This window comes from Sander lucioperca, chromosome 11 (genome assembly GCF_008315115.2).
Source record: "Sander lucioperca isolate FBNREF2018 chromosome 11, SLUC_FBN_1.2, whole genome shotgun sequence".
In the NCBI taxonomy this organism is placed as follows: domain Eukaryota; kingdom Metazoa; phylum Chordata; class Actinopteri; order Perciformes; family Percidae; genus Sander; species Sander lucioperca.
Genome location: NC_050183.1, coordinates 37176424 through 37203842, shown reverse-complemented (window position 1 = coordinate 37203842; position 27419 = coordinate 37176424). Strand labels below are relative to the sequence as shown.

Genomic DNA, 27419 nt, shown 5'->3' with positions numbered 1-27419 from the left:
TTTATCCACATTTTTTATTGACGTTTACCTAACTCAGCATGGACCAAGGCACTCAAATGATTTTATTTTGCTGAAATGAATCTAAAGACAGTTTGTTCTGAGACTTTGGCCTTATATACAAACTACTATTACTGGCCTATAGCTGACAGCTGTTTATGATAAGTGGAACACAAATGTACCGATACCCAGTACCATACAAAATGAGCTGAATATGAACTTGAATACGAATACTTTTTTCCCTTCTTTTTTTAACAGTATGACTACAATCCAACACAAAAAGTCGACAATTACAATAAACATCAACTTCCAACAGTTAAAGAGTACAAAATGTTTTAAATATATTAAATGTTCTATTAGCAACAGCCTTGTTGTTGAGAAAATGTTAGCAAGACTTAACAGAGAGGCAGTATGTAATAACCATTTACTACTACTGTGTACAAAATTAATGAAGTTGCTGCTATGTGACATCTGCTATGGCTGCTATAATGCATTAAATGACTCAAAACGTATGTTATTATTTCACGACTGAACTAAGGACCAAGAATCATAGACTAGATGAGACACAATGCATTTTTTCTGATACTGATTCCTAATCTATTAGCTGTGGGTTGTTGAATGGGAGAAGCAGTCCAACAGAAGCATGCACAAACATAAAAAGGTCATCTCAGTAAATCCAGCATATTATCCCAGTAGTTAGCTTAGTTTCTGTTAATTCCTTGTCATACGTAGACATATACAGGCAGAAAAGTCAGTCAGTAGAGATTTTCATATTCTCTGTACTGTACAGTTCAGGTGCAAGTCAGTGTCTCTTATCCAGTAGTGTCAGTATAATATATCCCAAGCAACAGTAAAATGTTGGATTTGTAGCAGGGCCATAGGCAATATTTTTAGAAATACTGAGGGTCATGAGTCCAAGTCGCCCCCAATTGTTCATTAATTATTTGGATTTCTCATGTTGTATTTTAATTATATAAGCCCTCCCCATAAATTAAATTTTGCTGGAGAAATAATTTTTTATTATTCATGTATTTACTTTTGTTGGCATAAAAGTAAGCCTTACAAAAATAGTGAAATGTGAAACCCTGTGAATTCAGTGAAATGCTGTTTCACGTGTGATAAACCATGTACCATGTGAATTTATCATATGTGAAATGGTGTTGCACATGTAATATTAAATGCTTATTTTTTTGCATTTAACGTTATAGATTTCCCATGTAAGACAACCGAAAATCACTCAATATGGGAATTTTTTCAAATGTGAAATGGTGGTCCACATGTGATGAAGATGAGAAATATGCCTAACATGTCATACATTGTAAAAGTTGAATTGTAGAGTGTGAACCCAATCCACTAAAAATACAGAGCACATCACTGTTCCTTTATGGTAGCTATGGCCCTGATTTGTTGCTATTTCAAAGTTGCTTCTTCTATGTTTTAATAGCGATACTTAAAATCAAAATGTAATTTCTGCTGTACCAGATGCTTCTGTTCCTATTTAGCTGATCATCTAAAATAAGCTAAATAACATTGTTGTTTCCAAGCCTTTCTGTCCCTTTTCAGTCCTCTCACAGCCACCTAAAGTCACCCAAACACCGCTTTACATACAGTTCAGACACACAGAAAAATACTGTAGCCAGACAGATGCCTGGAGATAGTATAATTCTACTGCATATTTACCGTCTTACTGAACATCATTAGAAAATGGAGAAAATAACTTAAAAGTACATATTATACTAACTCTACAAATGTTACAACCCTCAACAAATGTACATTTATGTGACAGGAGAAATGGAGTAACAAATAAAGATTGCCGTCACAACTAGATCAACACTAGTGTGAGGAGGCAGGCAAGCCAGCCAGTTGCCGGTCAGAGTTCAGACTTGGGCAGCTAGGAAGGGAGCATGGGCAGGAAATGAGTGGATGGGTGTCTTCGTCGAGCCTTGTGACCTCGCCGTGGCTTCCCCCGCCCGTTCAGCGAAACAAACATCTGCCTGCCGCCATGCTTCCAACGGAGGGAGGCGTACGTGTTGTAGCCGTTCTCCTCAATGCGCTCCTTGAACTTGCAGCTTGGGTTGTACTTCACCTGTGATCAGAGGGAGGAAGACAGAGAGGTTAAATAGGCTATAACAGATAAGGGAAAAGTTAATGGCTGACTGCTATTCCTGCTGTGCTATACTAGGCCAGTTTGCAAGAGGTGCACAAAGGTTAATGTCTGTTATTGCAGTAACAGATTTCCCAGGTGTTTGTAGTTTTTGCTTTGTTTATTTGTTTAAGGCCACAATGGAAGTTTTTAGTCTAGAATTAAATGGTTGGTTCACCCAAATTGCAATAAAACAGCATTTGTGTCTAGCCATGCTAGTTTTGAGTTTCGGAAACTTCTTTTCTATCAACTGCAGTTTATGTCAGTGGAATTCCATTTGTTCTGCTCAAAGCATTGAAGAAATAAAACCCAAAAGCAACAAGTGCTTCCAGAATCAATGTTCTGGTTACTCGCAATAATCTACAGGGCACCTCAGTTAGGTTTTCATTGGGACTGATCTCTGAAAACTGATCTCTAACTGAAACTGAGTCTGTGAAATGTCCTCTGTAACTGGGACATTGTTACTGGAATGAAATGTTGCTATTTTTGAATGTCATTCTTTAATGGTTTCAGTTGCAGAAACAAAGCTTAAAACTCCAAAATACCTAATAATACTACACATAAAACCAAATATATTGAGAATAATTTGGGTGAACAGAACCCTGAATGTACTCAAAATAACCAAAAGGGTTACAAAGTTGTAAATAAAAATACCTTTTTTAATTAACAATTAATGATAAGTTCAATCAAAATCATTGTATCTCTTTTCTGATCTAGTTTACGAGCTCTGTCTACAGGTATATAATCTGGGAAGGTAATCCAACAGTCAGGAAAGCCACTTTTTCATGGGTGGTTACCACTTCTTATCAGTTAGTCAGAGTCTTGAAAGATATTGTAGTGACAAGCTGCATTCCCTTTTCCAGATTGTTATCGTGCTGCTATAATGAGCCTCTGTCTGTGATAGCATCAGGATAGTATGAGCCTGGCGTGATTCTCCTGCCTTTTTTCTTATTATGGGAGGTTTCAGGCCTGGGTCCTCAGATCTGTTTATGTCTTATTTACTGTGTTAGCTTGTTGAAGGCACTTCTCTTATCACTGCTGCTGACTGATTACTTGTCCCTGATTTCTCCTTTTCCAAGATGTAAATACATGAGCTAGACACCACACACCTCAGGTCTGATGTGTGGCGGATTTTAACAAAGACAGGTGATTACTTTTAAAAAACTTGCTGTGTGAAACAACAATTGGCAGATGGCACGCGAAGACTTTTAAAGGAGCCCAGCTGGCTCTTTGTCATAGCTGGTCGGGTGTCTTTTCTCTGGTATTTATTTTGACAGTGGAACAAGCCAACTCAAGCTGCAGGTATCATCAACCGTGGCGCAGGTGTACAGCCATGATTGATTGTAACACTCTGACCTTTCTCTGGACTTTACCACCAGAAGATACCCTTCACTTCAGCCGAATCAAACATGTTTGGGTGTACAGTCACTCATTTGGTACCCCTATACATATATTCCTCCCTTACCCTCACCACACTCCCCCCCCTTCCCAGCCCTCCCATCTTGACCTGCAGAAACAATGTTGCCAGGTTGTATACGCACCGATCCAAAGAGCGTGCCTTTCTTGGACATAGCTAAGTACAGCCCAGTGCTGACAGATTTGATGGCAACAACTCCCACACTGACAGATCGGATTTCCATCAGGCCTGGAAAATAAAAGAGGGAACAAGAGTCTGGGTTAGAAACATCTAGCTTTGGGAGTTTCCCCATCAAAAGCCACTCTATCATTAGCGATTAGGATACCAGACAGCCATATGCTCTGGGGGGGGGACCTAAGACAAGAGAAAAAAACACACACATACACAGGACATGCACAATGGCCCGAGAGAGCTCTCTTTGTGAGAAGACTAGTCGAGCTCAGAGCATTTGGAATAACAGGTTAAGATTTGATCATGTCAGAAAAGGCGGGAAATTATTATTATTTTCTCATAGTAGCTTAATTGAACAACATATTACATACCTATGCACCCCAGTCTCAGACCACATCCTGAACTACATAAAATGTGTAACACACACTTCTGTCGCATGCACAGCGTCTGAGCCTGCACAATGTTATACTGCGTTGCTGCTTGCATCCATTCAAGCCTCCTGACTCCAGATGTGACAACTCTTTCTCGATGATTCCCTGTGTTGTTTACTGAGGGACACAAAGTTGTGTCTGCTGGCCACTTAAGCAGCCACTCCAACTCACTTCACCCCATGAAAAAGCTGGCAAGCTTGCAAGCTAATTGTTTCCTCTGGGCACTGATTGCAAACAAGTCCCATGTGGCTCACTCTTGATCTGGTTTTTGTCTGCATACAAAAATAAAGGCACGCACCCATTGTCATGGCTACGACAGGGAGATGTTTTGGAGATGACCTGAGGGCTTACCGCTGGGTTCTGAATAGCAGCTAATTGCTGGAGATGAAGCTCTCTTTTGGATGATATTTTGGCCTGCTTTATTCGCCCACTTACACCTTCAAAAGCGCCCTGATGTGGCCTGCTATCTGATCAGAGCACGAAATCTTCTTTTTTGCACCCCTGAAAACCAAGTATGTGCAGAGAAAACATGCAATGTCGCTGCTCAAAGGCTAGGCACTGCATGATATTTGTGAAAAGGGGATTGTTGGCTTTGGATAGATGCTGTAAAAATAGCACCAGATCAAGGTGCTGAAGGACAGAGGGACCCAAAGCTAGTAGGAAATGAAGGAGTCATAAAAGCAGCAGTGGGCCACTGACCAGCCAACTGACCAACCCCCAGCTGCTTCGGTACAACCACCAGTCTTGTGCAGGGCAGTGACTGACTTCCTGAGCAGGTCGCTGGCTAAACCCATCCAGCAATGAAAAATAAACGCAGGTGCTACTTCGCCTGCACTGCAATTTTTTTCTACCTACTTATTCGTGCAAATCCAGATTTAGTTTGGAAAGAACAGTAAAGCTGAACTTGGCACAAAGGATTGATTTAATATGTGAAATAACGACTTATATATTTGTTTTAGAACAGGCTTTAAAAGGTAGGTTCACTTTGTTTTTTAATCTACAACAAGTATTCCAAATTAAACAACAAAATACGTTGTTTGTTAATGCCTTCTAGAATAGCACATAGAAGCTTGCCAGAACCTGTTCTGTTTTATGATGTGACAACACTAGGTTTGGTTTGGTTAAGGCCACAACATTAATTTGGTTAAATTTAGGGAAAGATTGTGGTTTGTGTTAAAATAAGTACTTGTTTGAGTGTTGGGAAGGATTATAGTCACGTGATCACGCATGAAAAAAACAAACGTTGACCGTCGGTTGGAAAATGGGAAGCGGCTATCAGTCTCCCGTGTTAAAGTCTGATGTTTTGTTGAGCCACTCATCCACTCAAACCTCCCTACGCAGACTTTTTCGCTCTACAATGTCACCTGACTTCCTTCCTTCCTTCCTTCTTTCCTTAGCTGCTAGAGGTCTTCCTCACTTGGACATGAACAGATGTTGTTTTGGGGCTCAACTGATGCTGTTTTTCTTTTTGGGAAGACGGTCTCTAATACAAAATTCAGATACTCTTATGTGCACTGGCCGTCAAAGGGATCCATTTCTGACGGAATTTGACAGATGGAACAAAATCCACAGGCCTCACTCTGTGTCTCTCTATGTTTGACCCGACAGTGTTTCCGTGTTAACGTTAAGTGGATGGACAGTAAGAAAAAGAGGGAACTGAAAAGACTGGAAATTGGGTAGATGCCCACTTGATTTGATTAACTCAGACTAAAGCCTCGTATTGGTTTCAGCTCAACTTTAGAATGCAATTTTACTGACTGTGGATTTTGTAATCACATTGTAATCATGTTAAGAAAGGATCTCTTTAGAGCCAGCATGGACAGGAGCAATAATAACAGCGACCAAAAACTATTTCAATATACAAATCGGCCATACAAGTATTCAAACCAGACATCCCTAGTAATCCTCTAAAATCTTGTGACAACGTACATTGTAAAGATGACAGCAACACAACACGCAATCCCCTATTCTGATACCGAACAAAGGTGCTATTAACAGATCTTCTCTAGACAGCGCCGCTGCTAATATCATCAGACTACTGTTGCTGGTATCAAAGAGCACATCTGAAGGACTCTTAAAAACACACATCTGCTGCTCCCATCATTCTAAACATGCAACTATCTCAAACCTTTTTTTTTTTCCAGCTCTGAATGTCCCCAGTCGTGCTTACCAAGTGAGGTCATCTACTTTAGGCACAGACACAAAGAAGTACAAAGAGTAAAAAAGAGGAAAGAAAGGCAGAGGAAGGTAAACAAACACAAACTCCTGTTGAGTGTCTTTCTTCTCTGACAGGACCGTGTAAATGAAGGCCTCTCTCTGCTCGCCACAGCTGCAGTGTAGGGGATGCCTGAGTCGAGTCCATCCAGGTACCAAGCCCAGCTGCACCCCCATCATTCCTGCACTGCCTCTGATCCCCCGAGGAAACATTAACACTTTGATGGCAGCCTCCTCTTTACGAGCGGTGTTTAGAAACACAGGGTGTGCTACGGTGGCACCTGGAGCGTGCAAGGAACTCATAAGCAATTAGCTGAGACCCAGCTGGTGATTGGAGCACTGCAAAGATTTATGGGGGATTAGTCCAGGCCAATGAAAACTGCTGGTGCCTGAAAGTGGTGCCAGAAGATATTGCCATAATTTACTGGTTTGAGTTCCAGGCACAGTAGGTGTGTTGGAGGGGTGTTTGTCACATCTGAGACATTGCAATAAGTTGTCAGTGAACAGTAAAAAATCTGCTTTTAAACGTTTAAAATTAGAAAAAAATACTTTTTTTATACTAGTAACTTTATTACTTATTTTAATTAATAAATAAGAGTTTAAAGTTTGAGGAGTATACTGGCTAATATCTGTCGCAAAGTTTGTGTTGTCCTTTCTCGCCTCCGGTCTCATCTGTATTGGTATTTGCTGGTTTGAGTTCTAGACACTGTACATGTGTGTTGGATAGATGTTTGTCACATCTGAAACATTGTAAAGAGTTGTAAGTGAACAGTGAAGAATCAGGTTTTAAATTTTCAAATTAGAAGAAAAAAACTTTATTACTAGTTACTTTATTACTTAAATAAATAGAAGTTTAATATTTGAGGAGTCTACTGGCTATTATCTGTCACAAAGTTTGTGTTGTCCTTTCTCTCCTCCGGTCTCATTGGTACCCTACATGTCATTTTATTCATACATGTGGGTGTAGCAGCCAGCAGACACAAAAGATCTGAGGACATGAAATGGGGATTTCACATTTTCTTGAGGAATCACTTGGGCTGTGGACGCTTGACCACACATCTATAAAGAGCAGTTAGATCCATATAACTCACAGCCCCCCCTTTGAAAAGTCACTCCATTGTTTTCAAAGCCTGAGAAATCAGAGTGAGGTATTTCAAGCTATTAGAGGGTTTTCCTAACTGTTGAAATCCAAAGGTCACCTACTGGATGGAGGGAATGGCTGTCTGCTGAGTTTAGAAATGTGCTGTAATATTGATACAGTTTTCTAGAAGCATACCTTTTTTACTGAAACTGTTACATTTTGTTTAAAAGCCTTTTTAAAAAAAATCTTCCAGAGATTTGATTATTGGCGGTTCTTAAAGAAATCCTTAAACAATTTATTATGACTTTTTAGCCCCATGCAAACCAACTTAAATTTAGATTGGCTGCATAGGTCCCGCCTCTGAATATGTCTTACATTTTTAAGTGCAGTGTGGGGGTTATCCTCTCTTTAATAAACCCTGTTTTGTAACATATGGTCCAACGTCAATTGTTAAAGATTTGTATCTACACAAACAGGCCAGAATATCTAGGTTGCTCTAATGACATTATCATTATTATAGTGTAATAGTTGACTGAATAGTAAGTAGTATGTTTAGAGAAAATGAATCACTCAAATCAAGTATTTTGGAATTGTGACTAATTTTCATTCAAAAACTGTTTCAAATCTTTTGAACAATATCACAATTAGAAAGAAGGGAAAGAAACAATGGAGACAAATTCATTCTTTGTTCCTGGGTTGCATTGGAAACTGAAGGTCCCTCCTTCTCCGTGTTCTGCTGAGCAAGTATCAACCGATGGCCCTATTGAGCTCATGAAAAAGGTGCTTTTGGCTTCCCACTTGCAATTGGCAAGATCTCTTAACCTTTGACATGTTTTGGCTGGGACTGTCAATAAGCTCAAGCTGCCATTACAAGCAAATCCTGCACTATACGTGTCTAGTCAACTGTGGACTTGCCATTTATGTCTCCTCTATGGGATTTTTAAAAGCATAGACAAAGTCTTTTACCAAGTCTTTTTTTTTTTTTTTTTTTTACTCTTTCTTTTCTTTCCGTGCCCCATTTTTTGGACGTTAGCCCAACGTCAGATCATTCAAGCCTTTTCTGACTTCGAAAAAAAAAAGGCAGAAAGGAGAGAGAGAGACACTCTCACGGGGTTCCCTTTTGTCAGACTCATGGTATGGGGGAGGAGGAGGAGGGAGCGAGTACAGGGAGAAGGTGGTGGTTATAAGACGGGGGGGGGGCGGTGCGCTTCCAATGGCTGCTCTCCCGAACAAGTCTTTGTTACTCACCTGAGAGGTGAAGAGCTAGACAAGATCTTATTAATGACCCAGCGGTCTGAATGGAGCTCTACAAAGTGTGGCAAAATGGTTCCTTTCATCACACATTTAAAGCAGAAAAGATTGAAAGACTGAGCAAAGACAGAGTGAGAAAAAGAGAATTTTCTGCTCCTTTCCTCCTGTCTTCTTTTTGTTCCTTTTCCCAGGTCTTTAATTTCTTGGTTGCCCCCTTGAGCAGCCCTCCATGGCTCAGTGCTCGACCAGAGCTGAGCCTGGGAATCTTGGAGTTCCCGCTGCGCTCCTGCTCTTGATTGACACACCTTTTCAATTATTTCACAGTTTGCTTGCTTTTTAAACGAAGAGGGCCCTGTTGTTTTTTTCCTTCTGCCCTCCTTTTCACAACACAAGCTTTTCATGTCGGGTCTGGGCTGCCGGGCCTAATGGCTGTGACCAGCACCTTTGATCTGCCATGACCCTCTCGAAGGGTCTGGTAGTGGGCGAAGCAGTCGCCTGTGTGTATCGGCGCTGACAAAGGCTGCATCACTCACGATTGCTTTAAACACCTTGAGAGATTACCATGAGAACAGGCACTCTATGGAGGCCGTCACAGGTGGTGTGATATGGAAACATTAACCCTTGAATGTACAGTAAAATACCAACCAACCAATTATTGCCAAGGACTTGGAGTGGAGAAGGATGGTTTTGTATGCCTAATTCCAGAGGGAAATGTGTAACCTGTGCACAATCTTTTTTTTAAATGTTTTCACCACAAAACAATTATATTCTAATATATTTACCAAACTTTGGCTTGTGGACAACATAGTACAATTTACATTGTATTGCTTTTTGAAGAACCACTGAGCTGTATGTTCAAAAGAAGTTGCACTCTGCAGACAAAATAAATCAAATAGAAGCTTCTCTCACTAATGCCTTTGTGTGTGATGTCATGTGTACATTGACATGCAATGAAAGCAAGTTAACCTGTCGTTCATTTGATACACTTTCAAATATAGAGTACAGTTGGATAAATTGGACAACATGTTGCTTTCAGTGTTGCTTGCACAGAGGCAGTATTTCAAAAACGTTTGAGCTCTGACACCTCGCTTTCCCTCCACTAAAAACTTCCTTCACAGAAGGCCTCAGTTTGCTTCAAACAAAGTGCTTGTCGGATCATCTAACCCGTATTCCGACGTTGGAATTGTGTACGGCTGCATCCTACAATTTTTGGAACTTTCTGAAACAAACAATCCGACAATTAAACCCAATTTATGCAGGGTCCAGGTGTGTCGAGGTGTGACAGTAGGCGAGGTTTGAACTTCTCTCTTGGAGTGCGTCCACACTACTGTAATTCACTTTCAATTAAAAATCTTTTTTTTTCTTTGCTTTAGCCCGTTGTCCCCACTAAAAGGATGTTTTTTTACCCCAAAACTGAGCTTTCCAAAATGGTCTCCAGCGGGGATACGTCTTATAACACTTGGGTGTCACTGTGTACAGGGAAAACTGAAGTGTTGCAAAACGATTATGTAAACTGACCAGTGAGGGTCAGGGGCTGTGTGGCATCAAAGTTAAGAGACCGCTTGCTTTATACCTATAACTTTCTCCGTGTAAAATGATATTTCAATATAGCCGAAAAAACGCAGCGCAGCTATCATCATACACCTGCATAAATGTTGATTTTGTCAGACGACGTCGCAATTGAATAACTAAAAAGTGGATGAAGAGCCATGACTGCCTATGAGGGTGCACTGTTATCCCCTTTAGTACGATTCATTGTGTTGAGACTACAATGGCATGCAAACAAAATGAGTTCTTGGAGAAAGATACTGTGGCAGAGGGATGCAGCCAGAAGGACTTAGGCCAGTGTCATGTGTGTGACCATACCACATATAAAGTGCCACCACCCAGAAATTTCAACTGTCATGTGACTTTTCTGCATATGCTGCCATTAAAAAGAGATTTGTTTTACTTGCAATGGGCCAGTTTTACCTGCAGTCTGAAAGGCAGCCAAGGATCACAAGCAACGATTGCACTCAGCCCTTTCATTTAATAGTCCATAAAGCATAGTTATGACATTGATTTGGAGCAGAGGCCAATGTTTATGCCCTGACAACATAACGTTGAGCCACAAAAAAACTGATGATTATGATTATGGCCCTTAGCATGTGGTGACTGATCAAATTCAAGGCAAGTGGTGTGTCACCACAACAATCACTGCTTCTGAGCCAGTGGCTCTGAGGGCATTCAGTGAGCATAGTCACTGCTCTGCCTTCATCTAACATGCTCTGTCTGACAGATATAATAAAAGAAATGTTGCAATGAATTTAAACTGGGTCTGATATGGTGAATTAGCTGTGCGAATTAAAGAACAATGCACAGTAGGCTGATGTCTCTCCTGTGTGGCACGTGATACTGGGTCAGTGATGATCTCATTGCAGTGAGTGGGTAAAAGAAAGCTGATCTTCAATTTGCTGTGTAATATGGCAGTGCTGCCGAGACAGAGAGATAACTTAGAGGAAACACAGTGTGCTGGACTGAAATAGTTGGGAATTTGAATATTATTGTATATTCCACTCTCTTACACTGGGCAATCATTTTACTGTAAGCAGCCCTGCCATGTTTGTTGTGAAGGTGAACAGTTTAATACATACTAGAATTTACAATGACAGTTGAGCTACAGCGACCTTCTTTTACTTTTAGGTCTTTAGGAAGCTTTATTGGTGTGACTGGGACTAACTGTAGCACCACTTGAAAGCAAACGTTTGATTATTTTTGGTTTTATGAGGGTATATGGATGGTCTTTTTGCATATTTAGCTACATGCCCTTCTCATATCACGCAGGTCGGGTCAGGGAGGCACAGACAGGAACAGCCCTGATCAGCCCCACACAGACTCTAGATTAGTTGAAACCTAAGGATGGAGTCGAATCACAACACATATACAAAACACACCCAAACTGAGTCAAAGGCAAGAGTAAACATGATCCTCCTGATGAACCAAGACTTCAGTGGATGACTGAGAGTCTCTCCTGGTAAAGTATACTTTATCAACCAAACTTTTGACCCCTGGGACAAATCCACCCCATACAGCCTTTGATTCGCACATGGTTTGGAATTCCCTAAATGGCTATTTCCAATGCTGAGGGGGCCAATGTGGGTTTAAACGGTCATTGGTGAAAACAGTGTACATATGCTGGTATGTGGTCTAATGCAAATCGTTGCAATAACTAATAGATATATGGGCAAAAGCACAACCCAAGTGTTTAAAAAAATCCTCTAAAGAAGTACAGTATATTATATTTTCTTCTCCAGTTGCATAATATTGCGTTCACTCCCGCAGCTGTGTGCACCTTCTACCAGCATGCACTGGGTGCTTCTCCTGCAGCCACGTCAGTGTAAAGGACATCTCTAACTTGGTGGTCAGCTGTGTGCTTTTATGCACACTTGTATTTTTAAAACGTCAACAGTAACGTTGAAAAGAGACGTGGTGTTTTGGGACTGGACTGCTCTCCAGGCAGAAACGTCGGAGCAGGTGTTTTACATCTGCTTTTATAGGCAAAAGTACCTGCTTTGACCTGACTGATTGGAGTGCCACAATGATTTTATGCCTTATATCTTATGTAAATGACATTATGAATAAGGTCTTCTTTAACTGAATTACTATTTGTACTCAGACTTTTGAAGACATGCCAAGGATATTACCAAAGTCAATTTATAAGCAGTTGCACATTTTTTTATCTACTTTGTTTACTCTCCAATTTAAATGATTTTATCTAGTTCAGTTTTTACACAGCTTTTAGGGGGTTTCAGGTCCATATTTATGTTTTGGTTACGTGCAGGGAAAGCTATGTTATGCTCTTTATTCTGAAAACAAGGTTATACTTATAGGGTCTGTCAGGATTTCCCTTTCATTACTGTAAACACTCTAGTTGAGTCAATGTCCATAACGTTTCATACATAGTGATGAAATGATGACATTTATTTTTGTTTGAATAAGTGTGATCAGGCTCTAAATATATGACGCAATGCCTTTATTAGTTCAATGGAGTGACCTGTTCTGGACAGCAATATACAATTTACAGTCTCTTTAAAGGAGCTGCGACTCCCACTCTGAGAGCTCTACTGTTCCATCAGAGGATTTGTGCTTTGGTGTGTGTGTGTGTGTGTGTGTGTGTGTGTGTGTGTGTGTGTGTCTCTCTCTGTTGCAGAGCAGAGCAGCTGTCGGTCTACAGGCTGTACCTCCCTCCCTTCCGTCAAACTGTACCTGTCTTTTTTCTCCTTCCTCCTGTCTCCCATCTGCCAGCTTGCCTTTCACCGCCCGTCTGTCCCTCACTTCTCCTCTGTCGTACCTCTTTGGTCTCTCTTTCTTAGACTGGTTCCCTCCCTGCCTGGATCACCCCTCCTCTCCCTCCCTACCGGCCTGTCTGCAGCGGGTCTCCGGACATGCATCATACCTATTAACTCTCACAGGACTGGGATGATTTATTCATCCCTTACCAACAGCTATGAGATATGTCTGCTTCAAGCTGAGCTGGGCTGGAATGATCACACACACACACACACACACACACACACACACATACAGCCTGCAGTTACAAATTTCAGGTTTTTGTCACTTTTTTTTGCAATAGCAGCGAGATTTATACAACAAGGTAAAAATAGAAAAAAATCTCCGAGACACTAGTGAAATGAACTTAACAGCCCTCACTCTCATCATCTGCCACATGTTAGTCAAAGTAGCACATTTCAAGCCAACATGCCAAGTTATTCAGTTCCTCAAATGAGCTCAGACTGTCTGGAAGTCTGAACAGTGTTTCTCTTGCCTAATTTAGCTCTGGATTCCTGGACAGTTAGGAATCCTTCAACTCGACTCATGTTTGATCAAACAGAATTTATAAAGTAAATAATTTAAGTAACAACGAGGGAAATAAGAAATGGCATTATTTTTGCGCCTTTCTTTTTTCACACACTTGAACCTTCACAGATCTAACCATGCTGTCACTCTCTAAATCAATCTGTACACACCGTGTGCATGTGTGCTGCCATTTTAATGTGACAATGTCCTATATACCTTCAAGAAGTAGGACACAGGAAAAACTGGTCTGCATGTGTTGTGTATTTTTGTGAGTACATTTCCTTGCATGTGGCCCGCCCCATCAAAGAAACAGGGACGATGGATAGAAAGGACAAGAAGAAAGGAGAGAAAAGACTGGCAGAGGGCTGGTCTTCCCTGCCCACATATCACTTGCTGTTCCCACATTCCATTAAAATCTCTTGAGGGATGGGAGTCAAGATGAGACTGATAAGATTTTTTTTCTCCTGTCTTTTTAATCTCAGTCAATTTTCAATAGCCAGTGCCTTTTGTTTAGCAATGGTTTTATTATTTTTTATAATTATTATTATTATTATTACTAGCTTTGCTCGTAACTGGCACATACAAATTCTTTCAGAAAAGGTTGCTGCCGGAGGGAAGATCCTCCATTATAATACCTGACAATGTAACATCACCTCCTGTATAATGTTCTCGCCCATCTCCATGAATGTTGCGTCCCCTTGACCGAAGTCAGGGGCTGCTTTGCTTTAACTTCGTCAAACTATTCCCTCTTTATTTCTGCTCTTCTTGCAGCTCTGCAGTACTGGGGATATTACTCTCTTCTGTTATTGAATAAGCAAATGTCATCCATGAAGAAATACCTTCGCACAAATCACAAAAGGAAATCTGGAAACAATTTGAAGTGCACTCTCTCAAAAGTGTTGTGCAGGCTGGTCGTGGGCCAGTTCCCCCTGCCTGCCAGACTGAGCCACTGAGGGAGGTGTAAAGCAGAGACAATCTTCTTCTCTACAAGCCGGGCCCAGTTTTTTTGAGCCTGTGAACAAGCCACATGGTGGTGATCCGCTGAAAGCTGACTCCCGAACTCCCCCGGCCCCAGCCCCGGCCGCAAGGGGTGACATTCTCTCACACACAATCCAGAGGCCGGTCCTCTTTCAGGACTCACACTCTGCCCTGTTACCCCCACCCTTTTATATGGTGCTGCTGGGAGAAGTACTCCAGGGATTAGCCCAGCCAGGTCTTTCAAAGGCCATTAGAGCAAATTACAGGTATCCTGTTACCAGTGCGCTGGGACAGGCCAGGTGAGGGGCGCAGAGGCCAGGCGGGAGAGCAGGGGTCAGCTTGGGACAAAAAGACAAGGCCACCCTGGGCCCCACTCTATCGGAGTGTCTCCTGGCTCCACATACTGGTAGGCCTGCATCTATGAATGGCTCACTTGATGGGACCTCAGAGACAATGTCTCACCACCGTAACTCAAACCTTTTTTTTTTAGTACCCCTCCACCCACCCCTACAACTCACTCTCCCCACCCGGGTTTTCCTGTCTTTCGATTGATGTGGGCATGGCTTTGCCCAGATAACGGATCACACAAAACGGCTATACTGTAAAACATGAGCAAAATTCAATAAAATACGAAACAAAGCTGTGTCATATCGACCGCGGTATTGAGAGTATCATTTAAATTCTGCAAACACTACACTCGGTAAGCGTCACACAAAAAGCCCTGCTTCGGGCCAAAGATTTCATTTGAATCACATTAACCATTTCTACTTTAAACCTAAATTTAAATTGTAATGGCAACCACACAACCTTTATGTGTGTTCTGTCAATGTATCAGTATGCTGCAGGCGTCATGAGACCGATGCTGTTGATAACGTTTTGGAGATGGCCACTGGGTGTTCCGCATCCTGCCATTTTCTTTTCTCTAGACTTCTCGCACACACTCTCGCCCCCACACACACATGCCTCTTGGCCACTTGTGCCGGCCACACTCACAGAAATACACACACACATGCCTCACCCAATCCCAACCGGTGGATGACAATCTAGTGGAGGAGTTGCGGAAGTGTTTCATTAGCCAATTACCGCTGATAGATAAAGCCCGCGTTCCCACAGTCCGCAAGGCCGGGGGTCAAATGTGACCAATTACCCTCCATCCCCTCACAGGACAGATTAGTCTGTCTGATTTATCCCCAGACAGACTGACCCAATGCTCCAGAATTACCACCCACATCTGGATATATCTGTCTATGTGTGTGGGGTGGCAGCTGTATGTTAAAAAAACACTGCTTATACAGTCTATGAAACTGCAAAAGTAGTACTAACGGGCACTGCATGTGAGTGCAAAGACAAGACTTTAGTGAAAAACTATGAAAAAGCTCAGGTCAAAGATTGAAGCAGTACTGGTACTCTTCTACCACACACACACACACACACACACACACACACCCTTTATCAAACAGTGATTAGTGCATTTGCATGTCCTGTCAGCATGCACTCCATGGTAGTTATACCACTGAACACTGACTTCCTTGGACATGCTAAGCTGTGATTGTATGTAATGGAACATCAATCAGTTCATTAGGGACCTCCAGGAGGCTGAATCAGAGGGAAAAGACCCTCCGCTGATCAAACCCCCAAATTACAAGCATGGTGGGGGCAAGTCTGCCAGAAAAGGTAACACTAGAGGACAACCTGAGGGAGTGGGCGAGTGGTGGGGTGAAAGGCTGGTGTAGTGAGGCTGAGGGATAGCAGAGGTGAAAAAGGTTAACGAAGCCCACGGTGTACTCGTCTGTGTCTGTGTGGTACTGAGGGGCCGCAGTCCTACCGACCGAGAGGCCTTTTCTTTAATCAAGAAGGGCAAACTCCCTCTAAATCATGCATCACATCCGTAACAAGCGAACAGCAAGCTATCAAAGGCTTCACAGATAGTTACGAACAGATCTGCCCGCCGAGAGCTTTGTGACTCACGGCTTCTGCAGTTTCCTGCACTTTGGTACCCTGGGAGGGGCGGCTGGGACGGAGGGATCCATATTAGACTGAGGTCATTCTCCTGTGCCACTAAATTGTAGTAAGCTGGTGTGTTGCATCTGTGGCTGGTTTGGTTGGCTGTCCAGACCAGACTCAGCCACCCTGAGTGGAAACATAATCAGGACAAAACAAAGGCCTTGTTTACAGTTTCCTACCTTCATCTTCCCTGGTAGCTATTGAAGAGCATCCGTATCTGAGCCAAACCAGCATTCCCTGTCAGTTTTAACCACAGCGAATCTGTGCCTACATTGGCAAATACAGTTTTATTTTTAGATTAGATTAGAGTGAGCAGGGTGAGCCACTTATTTTACATTCCACTTCAGCAAAATGAACTCAGACCTCGTAGGTGATGATTGCACAGGCTGGCTCCATATCCAAGTTATCATTATTATGATTTCCCGACTTGTAAATAGCATTTGTGTCAAACTCCAGATCATGATCATGATTGGGAAACTTTTTGGTAATTTTCTGAAAGTGGAGACTTGAAACCAAACAAACATGGATGCCTTACATCTCCTGAAGTTGTTGTAAAGGTATTATGGATATTGTGAAACACTGTCAATGACCATCACTTTTAAAGGGGCACTTTACCAATTGTACACGTGAAGCTAATTTTACTAGGCATGAGGAGTACTACTCAGCCTGTGAAAACAGTCGTTTAATGTCTTCTGTGGTGGGAGACCCTCATAATGTCATATCTCACCTCAGGCTTGAGACTTACATATTTTAACAGAAAGCATACATTGCAAATTTAAGTTGTGATAATTGAAAGAAGTGGGCATGTAGGAGGCAGGGCAGGTCTAATGAAATACAGAATATAGTTGCATTATAGGAAATGTAGGATCCTGTGTTGTTGGATCTTTACCCATACTTAGGATATCTTGGCCTCTGTTGCTTCAATTATGACCATTTTTTGTTTAATCTGAGTCCCTCCCTGTATGTTTTCTTGTCGTTCTCAGGACTTTGTCAATCACGTCAGCTCCTTCATCTTTCCTGGAAACCATTAAACAAACAGGCCACAGTTTTTTGCTGGTAGTTCTGTACAGAGGTCTGAAAACTCACAAAATCCAAGTTAGCTTGGAGAATATTACCAACTGTAAGTGTGTGCATGTGTGGCTCAGAATTGCAGCGAGGTTCCAGTGAGTGAGCACCAGGACACAGAATATTCTCTGTGGCCTGAGCCTGCCCCAAATTTACATTATTAAAATGAGATGGGCATACAAGGAGGTGACAGAAGGCACAAGAGTGAAATCAGGGCCCTGTCAGAGCTGTCACTTGCTCCACTGGCCAAAGGGCCCTGACCCCAATCCTATCCACTGCAGGGGAGGAGAGGGGGGGAAATGGAGCCAGCAGAAGAGAGAGAGAGAGTGAGAGAGGGATAGTGATAGATGAAATGTGTAGTAACCGTTCAGCAAGAAGGAAGCTGCATTCATCACAAAGATCTTAGTGTCCATACAGGAGTAGCCTGATGCATAGTGTGGACTGTACTGTCCTACTTCAGCTTTATCACTGCAATGCTTTGTGCCACCCTCTGTGTTCTAATGAGGAGCATGGCCTTCCAGACGGGAAAAATTTCAGCATGCACGCACACATGCACGCACATATGCACGCACGCACACACACACACACACACACACACACACACACACACACACACACACACACACACACGTATGCGTCTGAATTGAGTGCAAGGTAAGGTCTGGTTCATATTAGCCATTAGGGAGAGGAAACACATCTTTTTCAGTTTAGGGTCCACTTCATGCTCCTGCAATGGCACAAGTATAAACACAGGCCCATGCTTTCTAAAATGTACACACACATTCAAAGAGCCCTGACACGATACTTACATCCTGCTCGTGTTCATTTAGTGAAATGGCCTTAGAGATAAAAAGCAGGTACGGGTAGATGTGTGTAATTCATCTCAAAGAAGACGCTGTATGGTCTCAACCTGTTGGTATGCCCAGACCTGCATCGGAGTCGCTGTTTTTAGCCTTCCACATTTGCATTAATTATCCTACTTCCAGGAAATGCATTTGCAACACGGTTATTCAGTCCAGACAGAGACTTCTCTGCTTCAATTTTCAAGGCACAGCAGCTTTAGCGCCTAGGTTGTTAACTGAATGGAACAAAATCTCAACGATTATTTGTTTGCTTTCATAAAATTGTCTATCCAAATCTAAATCAAGGCAAACCAAAATATAACGAGCATGTGATTTTTAAACACACTCACATAAGAATCAATTAAATCCAATGCTAAAAAAAAAAAAAATCAGTTTAAGGTCCAATTTGAGATAGGTGTCAATCCATATAGTCTGAATTTCTACATTGTGACCCATGTATTAGTATTAGTATTGGTACTTTATGGACTGCAACAGGAATGTAGAATGAATTTACTCTAGTCTTACATTGGGGTTTGGGATTGAAATTCAAAAAAATGCTATGTGATCATTCTTAACACTTTGAACTGCAGATTTGGAGCACTTATATTCTACTTTCATATGTATAAAACAGTCACAGTTATTCATCGCTGGCTCTTCAGTTTGATTTACATATCATGGTATCATACGATCTTATAAACTTGCCAATCTAGCGGCACGTCTTTATGGATGGCAATGTCTGTCGGTTCCCCACTTTGGACTGAAATATGTCAAAAACTATCAGATGGATTGTCATTAAAGTTTGTACACATATTTAGGGTACCCAGAGGATAAATCCTATTGACGTTGGGGATCCCCTGACTTTTGGTCGAGTGTTTTCTTATGGCACCATTTTTGTTTTTGAGTGAAATGTCTCGACAACTGTCAGATGGATTGCCATCAAAATTTTGTGTAGACGTTCAAGGTGCCCAGAGTATGAATTCTACTGACTTTGGTGATCCCCTGACTTGTCTTCTACTGTAGCACCATCATCTGTTTACAGCCTCACAGAGCAGTTAAAACTGCTCTTTAAAATCGTAACTCACGCAGAAATACATGACATAATGTCGACATGATATGACATGTTGGATCACTGCACGCTTTCTGGTGCTCAGTATCTTTGTTGCTGCACAGATGAGTGTGATCTGTAAAATAAAGTAAATATGTCATTTCCAGTTATGATCCTCAGTGTGATGCAGCACCATTTCTCCACAGAGGTGTCAAGGGTAAACATATTTCCAGTTTATTACACATTGGTGCTGTGAACTAGATTTTTATGACTCGATTGCCTGACTGCAAGTCAATATTTAGCTACACAGATTGATGGGCAGGTTGTGGTTGCTCTGTTTGGGTGTGTACATAGTGTGTGGCTGAGATTAAAATCTAGTAAAAAAAAAAAAAAAAAGGGTGGGGAGCCCCATATTTACCTGAATGTCACCTATAAGAAACAAGCATCAGATTTTACTGCTTCTTATTGCTTCCTTTGTGATATGGACCAAATCCTACAGGGAGGGATATCTGTCTTCAGGGCAACAGGTGCATTACATTCCTGCTATTATTGCTTCCTAGGCTAGGACTCCTTGTGATGTTAGGTTAAATCTGAACACCTTTTAACTCCTGTAGCTTTAGCCAGTCAGCCGTAGCTGTATTTAGGGATGCCAAGTTGTTTTTTCCCCATGTCTAGCAGGGGTTCTCTTTCAGCTTCTTTATTCTTGAGCCAGTGGTAAAATGCCTTCCAAGACATGATGTCTGGCTCAGTTCAAGCAGGGAGGTGAGAGGCTTTATTGGAAGGGTCAAAACAAAACCATTAATCTGTCTTGGTCTATCTAAAGTTGAAGCAAGACCTGTCTCCCCAGACTCAATGGGCTGATTACGTCAGTGCATGTGTGTGTGTGTGTGTGTGTGTGTGTGTGTGTGTGTGTGTGTGTGTGTGTGAATGTAGGGTCCGAGATGTGAGTGGCGGCTGCTCCTTGCTGAAACATTTCCTTTGGCGAATGATTTCAAACATGTGGTGCTGCATGAGTAAGACTAGCTGGCCGACTGTTCCCATCTGATCTAATTAATACTCATTTTACACCTTTCACACAAAAAGCACACACAGTAATAACAGTGCTAATGTGTTCTCATTGAGGAAAAGGCCAAACGCTTTACTCCCATTTTAAAAATGTACTGCCTGGCTGAGAACATGTTCAGTGTTGCATTGCCATACTGTAATTAATTGTGGCTCATTACAATGATGTATAAAGCACCTAAATCATTGAGGGAGTAGCTTTTGGATGGCAACAGATGTTCATGGGAAAAATACAGGAAATTATAACGGTTATTTTTTCTGGCCAAAAGAATATATAGAGTCGATTATCAATCTCGCTCTATTAAAATCTTTAATCATTTTCTGATGTTCAGATAAGTATTTAGAAATTGATAAACTTGAACCTTGTATTCAGTATCATTCTCTGTTTTTAAGAAGCTTTTCAGAACCTTTTTATCAATGGCTTTAAGATCCAAGTAGCTGGTTACTGGCACTGTGAAGTCTTCTCTTTTGTGTTCCCCTCACACCCACAGGATGTCCAGAGCTGTGGGATGCTATAAAGGAATTGGCTGCTGGAGCCAAAGTCAGACTCTATAAACCTGCTGATGAACCCAGTAAATCTCAGAGAGGAGCCGGAGCCAGACTGCTAAAGGTTGTTAGCTACTAATTGCTACATTTCTAGAGCCCATTCATGATATCAAACCCTGGTGGCAGAAACCAGGGATCCTAGGCTAATTAGGGTGACACTGACACTCTTGTCCTGCAATGTTCCCAGGACAGTGATAGAGAGTGTGTGTGTGTGTGTGTGTGTGTGTGTGTGTGTGTGTGTGTGTGTGTGTGTGTGTGTCTAAGAGAGAGATTTAACATGCATGTTCAACATGCACGCGTGTGGCAGTGATGTTTTATTTAGCTTTCAGCCTCTTGATACCAGGAACAGCTGGCAAAGTGTCGATTTTCATTTGCCTCCCACAGTCTGAGGCCATGCACTGTCCTTATTGAAGGGATAATAAATGCATGATGCGTGGGATTTCACCCTCCTGTTGGCATCCAAAATGTCCACGAATCCCCTCTCAGTTGAGACGACCCAGAGGAAACCTTACATAATGCCTAATGAGCAACGGGAAACGCTCCAGCACTCCTCTAGCCTTTAATTTCCACCTCAATACTGAGCAGAGCACGCCCCAGCCCTTCTCCTAGCCTCATTAACATGTGTATTCTCCCGATTCAAAACACCAAAGCACTTCCTTCGGCCAGGTGCTTCCCTCTTTAGCCCTTCCAGCCCCAGTGCTGTTGATCCAGTCACACGTCCCCGTCTGAGCTCCACCACAATTAATGGTGAGTCATGGTAAGGATGTATAATGGCCAGGACAGAATTAACTTTCTTACACCTTTAAAATGGCAGACAGCGCGGAGCAGACAATTTGTAATGTCTGTCGCTTTGGCATGTGTATGCCAGTGTATGCCATTGTCCCAAAATCGCATCCTAGATAACACATGAGATGATGATGATGGAGAATAGTGGTGTCTTTGAGTCTGACTTTATGTTAATTTAAAATATTTAGGGCTTTGTATGAGTATTTCATCTCCAATTAAAAATATCTGTTGTAGTATATTACAATGGTGAGTTCTTCATTGTATAGAGCAGGGAAGGCAGAAACAGTATGCCTTAAAGATACATAATCAAGTGTGCACAGTTCCATGAATATAGTTAGGCAAAGGTAAAGTAAAAAAATGTAACATAGAATAAAACAACGATGGAATAAAATTTGCAAATACAAAAAAATAAGAAAAAGTTGAGTTGAGTTCATAGCTCTGAATCTTAAAAAAAAAAAAAAAAAAAAAAAAAAAGGAATTAAATGGAGTTAAAAGCAAGAGAGTAAAAATGCGTCTTCAGGTTTGGATTTAGATTTAGTCATCTGTCTGCAGAACTCGCCCTGTCTTTTCCCATTTCAAATTCAACTCAGTCTCTCCTTGGCGAGTGACAGTTTCCCCTGTCTAAAACAAGTTTGAATAATTTCCACAACATATTTCAGTAGGGTGGAAGATTTTCTTCCCATGGGTCCCATCCAAGTCAAATACACTCATAAACTAGGAAAACTCTCACATCAAACAGCAAGATGTTGCACACCAAGGGGAATTTGGTAAACACAACACACACCCTGGCTGAGAGAGTTGCACGGCTGTAGAGGCAAAGGGAGTCTGGCCGCAGTGACTTCGGCGATTATAACTGCGTGGTGAGGTGACCTTATTTCCTAAGGGTGAATGCGCTGTTACTACCAGGAGGCTGCACAAACCTTTGATGTATTCAGCCACACACACCCAACGTTTAACAGTCCATACATTAAAATAAGATGAAAAAATTAAACATAAAATAAAATAAATGAAGTGTGGCATGGCAAAAAAACAGGTAGGAATTTGTAAAACAGAAAACATAAAGAACAACATAATAGAAAACAGGCTTGTAATTAAATTAAATTAGCCTGCATGCATTACAGTAACTTGATTTAACTTCCGTGATTCTACATGGAGCTTTCCCCCCCTGTACTCTACTCTCTATTCCATACTACTCTACTTAGTTTTATAATCTGCTGTTGCAATTGACCATGATTTTGGTTGCTGGGCGTTCCCACACAACTGTTGTGCTGTAGCACTGTCTAATTAGCAGGCTATGACCGATGACCCAGGACAGGATATGATGCGTACCTGCCTCTGGAGCTTTTGTAAACACTTGAGTGTGTTTTTCCCCTCATCATTTTCAGCTTTGCCATAGGTCAAAAGAAAAACATGTCGAGGCCCTCCCCTTCGGTCCCTCAAAGTCCTGTACTTTGTCTCCTCTCGTGGCTATTTCGACAAGTTATTTTTAGAAACTTCGATGATAGTAGTATGTAGGTGGATCTATATTTAGAGCGTGTCGTTTCACCCGCTGTAGTCAGATAATAGTCGAGTCACGTATCTTGTCAGATTTCTATCTCTCTGGTTTGGTTAACGTGCATAGTCAAGTTGATTCTGAAAACAAGCTTCAGGAATGGATACCTGAAACTGTACTGTCTGTGTGTGTGTGTGTGTGTGTGTGTGTGTGTGTGTATATTTCCTCATGTGTGCTCACAGGGCAGGATTTTTCTCAGAACACTTTGGAAATGGATATGATACATTTTCAGCCTGACCTGTGTGTTTTGAATTTCATTACTCATATCTGTAATTTAATAACATCTGAAAGGGCATTTTAATGACTGCTGCACCATATTTTTGAATGTCATACCAGTAGCTAATACCTTATGAACTGGAAGGCAAGTCTGATGAACAGAAATGCATTTATTTATCTCCCTTTAACCCTGTCCAGCTCTTTCTTCTCGCTAAGTCAGTCTTTCTACCTCTCTCGCCTCGTCCCTCAGCTGTTCCATGCCCCTGCTCCACTGGGATTGATACAATATTTTCCAACCTCAATTAGCAGAGAGCTGTTGACTAATTCCAACTGTTTTTGCACCTGAGAATTGGGAGTTGGGAGTTTGGGCTGGAAAAACTGAGTGGAGTGGAGGTGAGGGCCTGGGTGTAGCAGGCAGAGCTGTCGGGGCAATATAGCTGTGTCGACAAGAGTGTAAGGGCAACACAGAGGACAGAGGAGGGGTCGGCCAGACTGCTGGCCAGCACTCGTGAAAGCTCCATGCACGGCTCAGGACAGTCCTGAGCTCAGCTACGGTAGCTTAATCTTGCACAAAACAATGGAGGAATGTGGATATTATATGACAGTCGACGCACGATCTGATATCACCAAGTAATTAACAGTCCAGGATCAATGACGAAGTTGTATTTTTCTGTGTCAGTATGCATGTGTTTTTGCAAGCACTTATGCACATGTCTCAAAGCTATTTCTGGCTTTACATCAGATAGAACAAGATATTTCAAAAGTATTGAAAAAAATCCTATAAGGAAATGTGTCCTCTTTCCTGTGTGAGACTTATGCTTATGTTGTACTGTAGTATCCGCATTACTGCTCTTGTCATTAAATATGCACAACGTCCTGCTTGTCCTGCCACTTTAATCTATAGCATGGCCACCAGTATCAGTATCAAGAATGTCTGGGTCAGGGGGCTCTAAGTCTGATTGAAAGCCTCCGTATGTGATGGCAGTAACGGTAGCCTCACACAGAAGCAGAGTGAGACCTCAAAATGGCCTTAAACCAGATCTGCCCCATTGTGAGGCGCAACCACAGACTGACCACAAGGTCTGCATGACCGCTTTGGCGCTGTGCTCAACTCAGGGTGCAGGTACACACCCTCTCTCTGTGTGAGCGAACAGATAGAATCGTTCTTTCCACCAAAAGAAATGAGAGGATGATGTCTAAAGTGTATGAGGACATTACATTTAAGGGGACTGCATTTTTTTCATAGAGAGTTACTGCAACTACTTAAGTATTAATGACATGACTATGGCAAGAAAAAGCATGAATTTCCTCAGCCATAACTTTTGCTACTTTCCAAAGATTCTGAATACTAATTCAAACTCCCTTGTGTTGCTACCACTCTTCCAGTGTCAAATTCAAGCAAAGCTTGGGAGTAATATTTTATTATGGTAGCTGACAAATATTACCACTAATTTGAGAGAATGATGTCCCAACTTGGAGCCCACAGGTCCAAAATTTAACAGTAATAATTCATCTCAACTTGAATTTCTACCAGTGTGTGTGGTTTCAAAACATTCTGCCAGGTGACTAATCCCGACAGGTTAACAAATGTCATCCAGTCTGCAGCTTGCAGCTTATTGAAACAGTGGCAACAGACTGGCTGGCCTGTTAGCTGGACGCAGCAGCTGCTCCAGCCCCCAGTAGCTGTATGGAAAAACTCTGACTCACACACTTGTATAAAAAGTAATTAACGACCAAATGCATAAATATTACCGGCAAAGGCATAACCGTCTCTCAGGGGTATCCAGTCAGTCAGTCAGCCAGTGACTAATGGAGAAGGAGGTCAGATCATGACCAGAGTCGGCTCATCTGACCTGGTCAAGCATCTGAAAGACGCCCATTGTTGGACACAAACAACTTCTTCTCAGGTGTCCCGGAACCACAGTTTAGGCAGAATAATCTGGGTCTATCTGGAACTGCATCCGTCTGAGAAGGTGCTAAGAGGCGTGATTGTGCGGAGAGCCACAGACTCTATAGAAAGGTTTACAGCTGTGCTGTGTTTATGAGGCTTTAAGCTAAAGCTTGTTTTCGCAGCACTTTAAATCGGACAGCAGTCACATTATTTACGACAAATCAAACTGTGAAGGATACACATGAATCCGTGTTTGCATTTGTCGGAGGAATGTGTTTCCGTTTACACCTGCTACTTACAATTGATGCACTTTTGTCACAGTTTTGACAAGTTAATCCCCTGTGAAACTGAAGCCCAGTTTGCATCGCCAACTGATGCTCAATGTCTCTCCTCAAGTCAGCCTTCTCGTGCCAACTGTCCCATGAGTATTCTTAAATCAACACTAGGGTATTCCCTTCTTACCTAGCAACATGTCTCTCACACTCTAAACACAACCCAAATAGCCCAGCAGTGATAGAACCACAGGATATCCCTATGAACTGCTATAAAAGTGAACAGATAAGAAAGTCCAGCCATAAAAATAAAGAATAACATCAAAGGGCATCCTGTCCTCTCTGTGACATTCAACACACATGTGAGATACAGAACTTAGGTGCACTTACTGTCTGCGAAGTTTTTCCGCCGAGTGCCGTCCACCTTGCCTGTTTTGTCAATACAGAGGAAGAACTTGTTGGCAGAGTAAAGTCGCCGTAGTCGGACGTCGCCCTCTAGGTGATTGTAACTGCGAGTGTGCCTTTCCAACGTCCATGAACAGTTGATGCCACTCGCCAGCACCTGAAGGGGTTCATGTCCAACCCCAGGAGGACAGGCCCCTGTGGCGGTGCCAGCGGTGACCAGGAGCAGGGTGAAGCATGCCAGGCAAAGGGAGGCTGCACTGGATAGGGGGAGAGGACAACCGGCAGAGGCTGCAGTAGTGGTGGTGCCAAGGGCAGGTTTAGGACAGAGATGAGCTACGGACGGCGTCCATCTGCACATGGTGGGTCAGACTCCCAAGGTGCACCTTGTGCAAGCTGTAGGCATGCTGATGATGAGGAGATGTCCCAGTGGAGAGATGACAAGAGGGTGGGAGTCCTGAAGAGAGAAGGGAGGGAAATGGCACTCACTAATCCTCTGGATGTCACAGATGACCAATCTCTACTTTGGGCTGATAGCAGGCCTTTCCTACAGCAACATCATCTTCAGTCTTATCTTGTCTTGTCTTCAGTCTTTGATTCTATTGGTCCGATCCTTTCATGAAGTGTTGTAATTAATGAAATCCACCTTTAAAAGTTCCTCTTTAGTGTCGCTCCTTGTTTCTCTGTTTGTCCTCCTCCTTGGACTGAGGTCTTCTTTTCCCGTACCACATATCAAGTCCTGGGCTGTATGAGGATGCGCATTTGTGTGTGTGTGTGTGTGTGTGTGTGTGTGTGTGTGTGTGTGTGTGTGTGTATGTGTGAGAGTGAGTGTGTGTTTGTCTTTGTGTGTATGGATATGTGTATTTTGTTTGCGTGTGTGTTCAAGTATGTGTATGTGTGTGTGTGTGTGTGTGTGTGTGTGTGTGTGTGTGTGTGTGTGTGTGTGTGTGTGTGTGTGTGCACCTTGCGATGCCTGTCTGAGCTGCTGACCCGTGGCTGAGAGGGAGTTGAATGAGGGTTGGTAACTGACTGTGTGTGTGTATGTGTGTGTGTGTATGTGGGAGTGTGTGTGATACTGAGAGAAAGAGAGAGGGAGAGAGAAAGAGAGGGAGAGTGTGTCTGTGTGTGTCAGAGTGAGCGGCAGTCAGCGAGTGTGTGTCAGTGAGCACGGGGCAGTGAAGCAGTGAACGGCCTCACGCTCTGCTGTGTGCAGTCAG

General features: G+C 42.3%; 1 protein-coding gene across 1 annotated transcript; it reads right to left on the bottom strand.

Moving 5' to 3' along the window:
- fgf22 (fibroblast growth factor 22) lies at positions 1 to 27419 on the bottom strand. Its single transcript, XM_031318493.2, has 3 exons — positions 26191 to 27419; positions 3682 to 3785; positions 1 to 2083 (listed from the first exon to the last, which is right to left on the bottom strand). The coding sequence occupies exons 1-3, from the start codon at positions 26561 to 26563 to the stop codon at positions 1889 to 1891; spliced, it is 672 nt and encodes a 223-aa protein (XP_031174353.1). The 5' UTR covers positions 26564 to 27419; the 3' UTR covers positions 1 to 1888.